An 11246-nucleotide genomic window follows, 5' to 3' on the forward strand; every position below is an offset into this window, starting at 1 on the left:
AAGTTTTGATTGAGAGGAAACTTGGACAGAGGTTCAATACATTAACTCCAAAACTTAAATTAAGCAGTGGAGAAACCCACTATATATAGAAGACAGGTCTAGTTCATTACACATTCCGTAACGAACTAGCCACATGCTTCGCTACATTACAATAAATAACGAAACACCCCCTGATTCGTTAAACATCCTTAACGAATCCGGAGGAAACTTAACTTAAGGTCTAGTTTGTTAAACATCCTTAACGAACTAGCCTGTTCCTCTAACGAACTAACTTAATTTAATAATAACTTTTACATTAAATTAAACGATAAATACCAAATGATAAATACAAAGACTCGAGATGCAAAACCGTGTACTAACAGAGAGCTCGAGCTTTTTAAATTGTAACATCCCGCTTTCGAAAAGAATAAATAAAATAAATTTCGTTTATTTAATAATGTGTCGTTATTCAATGTAGATAAAATAAACTATTAGAGTGTCGGCTTGGACATTCAAAAGATGGAATAAGGGATGGTGATTAGCCTTAGGTCCATGGGCTTAAGGGTATATAAACCCCTTAAACCCTAAAACCCTCATTCTTATCCTTAGCCTCCATACACTCTCAAAAACACACACAAACACCCTCCTATATCCTGAACCAAGATCCGAAGGAAAAGACCAGAGCTGGTGGGTGTTAGAGCATCGTGACGAGCAAAACCTACATCAAGACTAGATTGTGTTCGTAAACCGAATCGTTTAAAGGTATTTTTTATAACGAAACACTTGTTCGGCTCATTTAGTACCCTTAGATCTGTACAAATGATCAGACAAGTTAAACGTGATGATCCTCGCTGAAATTTGCTAACATCAAACATTGAGCCGTATACTTATATCGATCAATTGCACCATTAAAACACGATGTTGGGATGTTTGGATGATTGGGGTTTGTAGGCGATGTGATTACGAGTAGAATGATACCAATTTCGTGTTGTTTCATCTTGATTTGAGGGTTAATTGCAGATCTGGTGCATGTTGACTATTTTTATTCATATCAATTTTGACTTTGATGACCGAAGTCAAAGATTGGATAATTCCAGATATCCATTCGTTATGATAAACAAATGGTTGATCATTCGTTAATCAGTCATAGCGAATATATACATTCACATGCTCTTGTAACGAATGAGCCTTCCATTCGTCATATAGAAGTCATGAATGACCTTATTCATTCGTTATCCATTCATTCGCCAGGAAGAGACAACGAATCAAACCATTTGTTATAGATACATTTGTGTGCTCCTGTAACGAATGAGCCTCTCATTCGTCTTATAGAAAGCACGAATGGACTTAGTCATTCGTTTTCATTCGTCTCAGATCAAACATTCGTTATAATTAATGGAACCATTCGTCATTACGATTGGGATAGCGCATGATGCTTAACAAGAATGAAGTTTTCATAACAAATCAAACCATTCGTTATATCAAATCAAATCATTCGTTATAACGAATGAAGTCATTCGTCATAACGAATGAGATAGCGAATAGAATAATCATTTAAGAATTCTAATGGAATTTGTGTTCAGGACTGTTAATGAAAATAAAATTTTTCCAAGATGACCTGACAGCTCGACCCCAGCCAGGGCGCTGCTCCTTGGACCCTACTAGGGGCTGCCGCCCCTAGACCCCGCTACCAGGGGTGCTGCCCCCGGACCCCATTCGTTGAGGGTTATATTAAACTAGAAATACGATATGGGTAGTGATATTTAATTGATACGTTTAGTTGTTATAAAGTTAGTCGTGCCCAGTTAAAGAGAGGAGTTACCGTTAACTCGGAAAGGAACCGAGCTCAGTTGAGTTTCTAGCCCCATTTCCTTGTTATGTTTTCTGGGCTGTGTGCATACTCGATGTGATTAGTTAATACACTTACCTTAAGTGGTAAGTGTATGATATGTGATTGCTTTTTGAATGACGTATGAATGATATATGAAAGTTATAGCAATGATTAAGTGTATGTGTGAATACATAAATTTATATATAAAGAAGATAAGGTATGGTTGTATGGTGGAATGCTTACATGGTTGCAGACCCTAATAATATCTGTGAAGGTTACATGGTTGCAGACCCTAATAATATTTGAGAAGGTTACAGGGTTGCAGACCCTAAAAATATCTACGAAGGTTACAAGGTTGCAGCCCCTAATAATGTCTGCGAAGGTTATAAGGCGAAATGCTCTTTAAAACGAATAGATAGTTATGTATGTATACGGCTAAAAGAATGAAAGTATGAAAGAAAGAACGAAAGTATGTATGTACGAATGAAAGAAAGGTAACATGCTAAGTATGTATAATGTATCTTCGGATACGTATATATGTAAGTATGTGAATGTATTGTATGTTGTCTGATTAACTAGAACTCTCTCAACGTAGCTGACTTTTAGTATACACGCATGTGAATAGGTTGAGGCACCTCGCTTGAATAAGGACACATGGCATTGGACTGAAGATACTGGCATCTTGAAAAGAATGTTGTGATGTTTGAAATGACTTATTAAATTATGTTGAAAGACAAGAGCTTAAGTGTTAAGAATATTTGAATGATTTTGTAATATATGATTGATCTTTTTGTATTATGCGAAAGTTTTAATTCACTATGATATTTAGATATGTGTTTATGAGTAAATCCAACGATAATGTACGGCACAAAGATCGGGGCCTTACAAAAATAAAGATTTAAACGAGCCGAGCTCGAGCCTAGTCGAACTCGGGCTTGGCTCGTTTGCACCTCTACACACACATATGTATATATATTATATACACACAAATATGCATAAATATGTATATACACATATAGATAACAAAATATTTGCAGATACTTATAAACAAATCAATAATAAATGCAACAAAATTAAAAATTTTCTAACCTTAATTAATTTGCTTGGTATTTGAATGATATATCTTGATCACTAGATAAATCGAACTTTATATCTGTATACATGAAAATATATTTAACAATACATAAATATATAAGTTAAAACTAAAAATATATGCTTGCAAGTTTGAGTTACGTACAAGTGTAGGTTGGTTAAGTTAATTGAAAGAAAAAAAGAGATAAGTTAGAATATATAAGAGAGAATAATTTGAATGTTGAAACCTTTGAATTATATCTATTGGGTTGGTCATGTGAACCGCACCTCTTTTGTTACTCACTATCAAAAGGTGTGGGTGGTGTTTGATCGCATTTTTTTGTATTTTTAAACCGCACTTTTTGTGCTAATTTAGCTTAAAAATCGTTTTTATGTTGAAAGATGCGGTTGAATGGTACTTTTGTGTTTTGCCTATCGGGGTAGTAGTGAATTTTTAAAATATGGCTGAAATGTATTATAATCTTTTAAGTGGGTGGTCATTTTTAGAATTGATTATGTTATAGATAGTGATTTTCATGTATCAAGAACATAAACAAAACAATATATCCATATAAGGAAACCACCCTTGGTATTTTACGAAGTACAAACACATGAACTAAAACATCACATAATTTTTTCACCTCCACAATAGTTTTTTGTTAATAATCTTTTTTCTATTGTCTAAGGTTATAAAAACATTTATACCATTTTTAGATTAAACTTTAAGAATCTTTTACTTAAAAACTTCAAGGCCATACTCTTTAGACTTTAGAGGTTTTGTATTCTCCAATGTCTCCACTTTTATTTACCATCAAGAAAAATAATAGTTGGGAAAGAAAATATTTCCCATTCCAAACAGCCTTTGTATTCCTTCCTTTTGTTTCTTTCTCCATTAAAGTCACATAATCTTAACATGAGGAGCAAAAACAACGACCATATCTTTAAATAATACTCTTGTTTTTTTCATTTCACATCATCAAAATCATGCCTGCACCATTTCATCTTCTTCATCACCACCATAACTACATTACCATCTTCTTCTTCTTCTTATTATTATTATTATTCTTCCCCATCCATAGCTTAACTCCTGGTTCATCTGTCTCGGTCGAAAACACCGACGACATTATAACCTCCCCAAACAGCCTTTTCACCGCGGGTTTCCACAAAGTTGGAGACAATGCTTACTGTTTCGCCATATGGTTCTCTGACCACCTCCCCACCACCAGTCGCACCATCGTTTGGATGGCTAACCGAGACGAACCAGTAAACGGAAAACACTCAAAACTCTCATTACAAAAAGATGGTAATCTTGTTCTAACAGATGCCGGTCGATACATCATTTGGTCAACCCAAACAAGATCAAATAATTCAATGAACTTACAACTTCATGACACTGGTAACCTTATTCTCCAAGAACAAGGAACACTTGTTTGGCAAAGCTTTGATCATCCAACAGACACCCTTCTTCCAAACCAACCATTTACAAAAAACACACAACTTGTTGCTTCCACTAGTCCCACAAACTATTCTTCTGGTTTCTATAAGCTTTTTTTCGACACTGATAGCATTCTCCGTCTTCATTACGATAGTCTTGAAACAACAACAATTTTCTGGCCTGATCCTAGCTTACGACCTTGGGAAGTTGGGAGGTACCAGTATTTATATAGCCAACGAGCGAGTCTTGTGAAACAACCACAATTTTCTGGCCTGATCCTAGCTTACGACCTTGGGAAGTTGGGAGGTACCAGTATTTATATAGCCAACGAGCGAGTCTTGATTCGCAGGGTCGGTTTAACTCTACAGATGGTCTAGGATTTGTGTCTGCGGATTTTGGATACGGTCCGCAGAGAATGATGAAGATTGATATGGATGGTAATCTAAGACTTTATAGTCTTGTTAAGCATGGGACATCAATGGAATGGAAAGTTCAATGGCAAGCTGTTTCTCATTCTTGCAGGATACATGGTGTGTGTGGACAAAACAGTTTGTGTACTTACTCCCAAGACTCAGGTATAGAATTTGTTGATCTTTATATATAAAATCTACCTTTTTTGTTTTTTTACAAAACCTTGATTAAAAAGTTCGGATCCGCCACTGCAGGTAGGACATGCACGTGTTTACATGGTTACAAGATGGTGAATTCTAAAGATTGGAGTTACGGATGTGAACCCGACTTCAAGGTTTGTAAACCGGAAGACAAAGATTTCGTCGAGCTTCGATATGTTGAATTTTACAGCTACGACATTCGGTACTGTTAGCTAGCTAAGTTTGTTATCTATTATTATAGTTGTAATTATTTGACTTTCATTTCGTCATTGACTTGAATATTATGATCATACTTGTTCACATTCTATTATTTTCATTACTTTGCTTTTATCATTATTTTTTTCACTTTAATTGAGATCTAGTTTTCAATTTTTCAACACACAGAAAAAAAAAATATATATATTCACCAATACAGTTTTTCAGTTCTTTATAATTCTTTCAGGTACCACAGAAACTACACTCTTGATGCTTGCAAAAACAACTGCTTACACGACTGCGCTTGCCAAGGTTTCCAGTTCGGATACGATGATGATGGAACATATTATTGCTACATCAAGACTATTTTATACAATGGCTACCAAATGGGTTTCTACAATCCAATGTACATCAAACTACCAAAAACATTAGTTTCATCTTTTCAGCAAAAACCCATCAAGTACAAATCAAGCTTTCATTGTTCAAACCCAATTACAGTGACACCCATTATAAGATCGTACGAGAATAGACCGGATAACAAGATGATCCCATTCCTGCTCATAATTGGATGCGTGATCGGGTTCATCGAGATCATTTGCATCTTGTTTTTCTGGATCAAGACTCATAGAACCTCGGTTAGAACCAATCAAAGTTATTATTATTCTCCGGCTGTAACACCTTTCAGAAAGTTCACATATAGCGAGCTGAAGAAAGCGACTAGTAATTTTAGACACGAGATCGGGCGAGGTGCTGCTGGTGTTGTGTATAAGGGAAGATTAGCAGATAACCGAATTTCAGCGATAAAGAAGCTCAAGAGCATAAGTAACCACCAAAATGAAGATGAGTTTCAAGCGGAAATTAGTACAATTGGTAGACTAAACCACAAGAATTTAACAGAAACATGGGGTTATTGTGCTGAAGGGCAGCATAGACTAATCGTTTATGAGTATATGGAAAACGGGTCGTTGGCTGAAAACCTACGTCTCAGGAAACTTAATTGGGACACATTGTTAGATGTTGTAAAAGGTACCGTGAAAGGATTGGCGTATTTACACGAAGAGTGTTTGGAATGGGTCCTGCATTGTGATGTGAAGCCTCATAATATATTGCTGGATGGAAACTATAATCCTAAAGTTGCGGATTTTGGGCTTTCAAGGGTATTGGATAGAGGTGATGTCAAGAACTCAAGATTTTCGACTACCAGAGGGACTCGAGGCTATATGGCACCCGAATGGGTGTTCAAACTTCCGATCACTTCAAAAGTTGACGTGTTCAGCTACGGTGTGGTGGTTTTGGAGATGATAACAGGTCGGGGTCCAGGAGGAAAGAAGGAAAGGATGGATGAAGATGGTGAGACCGAGGCTGGGGTGGTCGAGTGGGTGAGGAATAGGGTGAGCGAGCTTGAGGGAAATGGTTCGGAATCTTGGGTTGAGGATGTGGCAAATGGTACGATAAGTGGCGTGTTTGATCGGGGAATGGTGGAAAAGCTGATTAGAATAGCATTGCTATGTGCCGAGGATGATATGGAGGTCCGGCCCTCAAAGAGCCAAGTGGTTAATATGCTTCTAGATCAAGTAAACAGTCGGTAGCATACGGAACTATTGAGAGGTCATAATTTGTGTAATGTTGCTTTGAAGTTTCTTGTCTCTTTTCGTCCTTCCTTCGAGATACATAATCATATAAATACTCTATGTTTCTAGTTATATAACACATTACAAGATTATTAAGTACCAAAAATGCAGTGGTCATGATAACCATGTCTCTTAACACAAAATGACGTATTATGGCTTAACATGACACACGTATTATGGCTTAACATGACACGACAACTAAAACCAGCCTAACACAGGCTGGTTGGCCTAAATAGTGTATCAATATTCATAAGAGGTTTCTTTATCACCAAAATGACTTGTTATTATCTAATGTTACTTTATGTGATATAAATGAGCGGATTAACACGTTTCTGTAGCATAAATGAACACATTAACACATGTGATGTGGCAAGTCCCATGCTAACCATGACTCTTAAAACCAAAATAACTTGTAATGAGACACTATGCAAGTATGCAACCAAAACCAGCCCACTAACATATTATAAGGCCCATTACCGTCCAAAAGTGTACCACTAATACATATACTCCCTTAATAGTTAATACCACAATGACTTGTTATAACCCAATATGGCTTCATGCAATCTAAAAGAAACCACTAACACATGTCAAAACCCATAAATGCTCAAATGTGTACTAGTCATCACAAGCATGTCTTTAGAACCTGTGCCTTGTTAGGGCTAATTGACTACGTGCAACCAAATCAACTCACTTACTTTTTTCCAGCAGTCACCGATGGATTGCCGAGTGAATCGTCGACAATCTTCAATGATGAAAACTTAACAAGTTCTAACAATCTTCATAGCCCTTAAAAGACTTGTAAACTTGTAACACACTGGAACTTGTCTACAACATGTTGAACTAACACACAACGATCACTTCATAGAACAACTTAACACCAACCCGTAGAGCAAATATAACAACATAACAAGCACTATCTATCCGCGGAGCAAACACAACAGGTACTTCATAGAGCAAACACAGTAGTCAATATCTATCCACTTCTCTAGACACAATATTTTGAGTACCTATGATGGTAACCACAGCTGCTGGCGTGTGCTCCGTAGAGGCGGTATAGCAAACATAACAGCCAATAGATGAATACATGAACCCCAAAATGAATAATGTAGCAACATAAGATCTAAAATTCAACCTAACATACATTCTGAATCGTAAAGTATTAACTTATCAAGAAGATAACACGTAAAACACATTCCTACGTGTATTCTTCATTGCCAAAATACAATTTCTTACATAACAGAATTTTGTTGACCATTTAGATAGAAGGTGCACAAGGGGAGCTCTAACACAAACCATTAATTTTTATTAAACATTGTTCAACTCGAGTTATCCTAGAAACCATATATTTCTAGTCAGTGCAACACCATAAACGTAACAGATTTTACATAACAAAGGTTTAACAAGCATTAACCAGTCACACTCGTATAGCCATCAAAAGTTGCAGATACTTTTAGATGGCGTGCAGCTTTGCAGGTGAGTTGTGTAGCCTCATGGTTTGGTCCGCCACCACCTGGAGAACACCTGGTTGTTCTGTCAAAACATATAGCCAATTAATAATATGTTCTTTCCTTTCATATTATTACTAAATTTTATCATTAAATTCAATTCTGCTTCAAATAGCAAGAGGTTTTAAAGGGTAAAAAATGTAAATCATACTTGAAAGTTGTTCAACTTGTTTGGGAGTGAGTTTAGCCGAGAACCCGCAAGCTGCGTGCTTGTAAGTGTAGAGCAAAGCCCCTTTTGCTGCATCCTCACTAAAATCATACAAAAAAATTAATATGATAATCAGCAACTCAAATACAATGACAGTAAAAATTAATAAATCCACATCTTTCATGTAACTAAAGTCCAATTTTGATATGAATTATAGATATTCAAAATCCTTAACACATATCTAATTAAATCATCCAGATGTGAACAACTTACACCATATTCACTATTATTATGATGTAACTGTATCTATCCTCACAAATTCTGAAGTTAAAAACATAATTCGTATTATTCTCAAAAAAAAGAAAGAAAGAAAAGCCTAACTCGCCTTGCCTCGTTGCATTCGTATTGCAGTAACAAACATCGATTTCAAGACTTTACCAATGATCAACCTAAAAACTAGAAACAATAACTTGTATTCACTGTTCTCACAAATTCTGAAGCTAAAAACTTGATTCGTTCAATCCTCTGTAAAAACCCTAACTCGCCGGGGCGTCAGTTTCAAAATTGGAGTAATAATCAACCTAAAATCTAGAAGTAGCATCTGATGACACGATTCCGAAACAATTATACCAAAAATCATAAAAATTTTAATATAATATAATAAAACCCTAATTATGTAAAATCCCTAATTCACCGAACACATATTGCAGAAATGGACATAAATTTGGAATAAAATTAGTGCATATATTATGTAACAAAATCAACCGGACATAAAACACAATTAAACGAGATGAGACCTGCCGAGGACCGAAGAGAGAGTGCGAAGGTGATAGGTTTCGAGTTCTTCGTGTTGAGGTCGGTCGGTGTAAACGATATGAACTGCTACTGCTTCTGGTTTAGGAACAGATGAATCGGTTTCCGCCATTGATGATGTTATGGTGATGGTGATAAAGACGAATATGAGGGATCGATGAGCCATATATATATTGATACTTGAACTTTTGCTTAATAACAAAGTCTAGAGTTTGCTTAATCAATCACAAAGGTAGAACGAAGAATACATAGAAACTATGGTTTTTGATTCTTTTCATTTGTTATTCGGCCGTGTGACTGACGTGTCTAATCATTTTTTATTTTATTTCAGCCAAAATGAAATAACCAATAATAATATGAGTTCGAAACCGGTGTGGATCAGTGAGGTGGTGAGTTACCTCCACTGGCCTCAAACGGTGTGTTTTTCAGTTTCAATTATTTTATTTTTACAAAACACTACTTCTTTTCTTCTTCCTTGCTTCACCCAAATTCTCCAAATATTCAATTTTATTACCTACCTCTGATGATTTTCCTTTATGGCTTTATCCTCTTCTTCTACCGTCTTCCTACATCTTTTAATCGTTGATGTACATTTTTTTTTTACTTACTTGCAAGCCTACTAACCGGTTAATAACTTTATACTAGGTTTTACACTCTTTTGAGCGTTATCGTTGTATTCGTTTCTAAGTTTGATAAGTGATGGGTGCTTAGGTTTGATTACACAATTTCTATCTCTCCCTAAATTGCAAAACTTCTTAACCCTCTCAAGTCTTAATCAAAAAGACTCAACTGTAAAATGAAGAAAACATTGTATTGATACTTCAAATCAAAAGTAACCCTGAAATTATCACAAAGTTTGATTTGCATCTCAAGACAGATGGTATGCTAAGTATTGTTTCTTCGCATTTTCTACTTCTTTTCATGCATACAATTGAGGGAATAATTAAGGATTTGAAGAAATGAAGCTAATATATTATGAAGTTATACAAAGTATTCAATTTTGAGCTTTTGACTACTTGATGACATGTGTTTTGTTTAATTGGATTTATATAAAGTTTTTGCTTTGATTCGTTTTAATTTTGCTTATCATAGCCTCATAACTATACTATGATGGACACGACCCGATAACATTAGCTTTAGAAGTGACGTGGGTCAGAGTTCGCCTTGGGTTTGAAATTGAAATTCGTCATTTTTCAAACCTTAAAATCCGACCTATTTAAAATTTGATATTTTTTCGGATTTTCATTTATTAATAAAATGGTGAATTTATAGAGTATGTATGTTCATTATGATGTTTATGTTTATAATGATGTTTTATTATTTATGATGTTACAAAATTAATCATAAGTTTCATTTCATGTATTTTGAACATAGACTATTTTGCCTCTTGCTAGTACCTTTATTGATTAACAAATTGGTCAAATGTTATTAAATTCACTTGATCTAAGCCCCAAAGACTAGCCTTATAACTAGGTTTATAATTAACTCTTTCTAACTTTGTTATTAACGATTCTTGGCAGCCTTTACCTCAACCAAATTCACATTCATTTGCTCTCTTGCTAGTGAAATTTTGTTAAAGTCTTAGGTGTTGTTTGTTTTTTAAGAGCTAAAATGTATGTAGTCTGCAGACCACATCTGCAGACATCTGTAGCAGAAGAAGTTGACCAAACCTCTGCAGTTTGCAAGAAGAAGACTGTTTATTTTTTAACGTCTGCAGACTGCTAAAATATAACAGAAATTTTTAAATAAGCTGAAATTTTAATAAAAAAGTCATTCAATATGAAAATTTAAATAATAGTCAAACAACACATAAATAATATTCATAAAAACAATAATAACATTTTTTTTTAATTTATAGTTTGATATTTCGATCTTTTAATTTTAATATAACTGTTAACTTTAAAAAGTGAAATTAATTTCCCTTTTGATCATTTTTATCTACTCTTCACTTCCAATAACTCTCATTCTCCATTTATTCCTGTTCGCTCATTCCATTCTCGAGCTAAATATATAAACCCAATTTTTTT

The 11246-nt window shown here is 35.0% G+C and overlaps 2 protein-coding genes across 2 annotated transcripts; one reads left to right on the forward strand and one right to left on the reverse strand.

Annotated features, from left to right (window-relative positions):
* The first annotated feature begins 3665 nt into the window (after positions 1-3665).
* Positions 3666-6711, forward strand: LOC143535297 (putative receptor protein kinase ZmPK1). Its single transcript, XM_077029588.1, has 4 exons — positions 3666-4530; positions 4623-4891; positions 4982-5129; positions 5370-6711. The coding sequence occupies exons 1-4, from the start codon at positions 3866-3868 to the stop codon at positions 6709-6711; spliced, it is 2424 nt and encodes an 807-aa protein (XP_076885703.1). The 5' UTR covers positions 3666-3865.
* Positions 6712-8031: 1320 nt separating this feature from the next.
* Positions 8032-9436, reverse strand: LOC143535287 (subtilisin-like protease SBT3.17). The gene is made up of 3 exons (XM_077029579.1): positions 9204-9436; positions 8410-8507; positions 8032-8283 (listed from the first exon to the last, which is right to left on the reverse strand). The coding sequence occupies exons 1-3, from the start codon at positions 9383-9385 to the stop codon at positions 8204-8206; spliced, it is 360 nt and encodes a 119-aa protein (XP_076885694.1). The 5' UTR covers positions 9386-9436; the 3' UTR covers positions 8032-8203.
* Positions 9437-11246: the final 1810 nt, after the last annotated feature.

Source organism: Bidens hawaiensis, unplaced genomic scaffold (genome assembly GCF_021521415.1).
Source record: "Bidens hawaiensis isolate Kalapana, Puna unplaced genomic scaffold, B.hawaiensis_p1.1 tig00010463_1, whole genome shotgun sequence".
Classification (NCBI taxonomy): Eukaryota; Viridiplantae; Streptophyta; class Magnoliopsida; order Asterales; family Asteraceae; genus Bidens; species Bidens hawaiensis.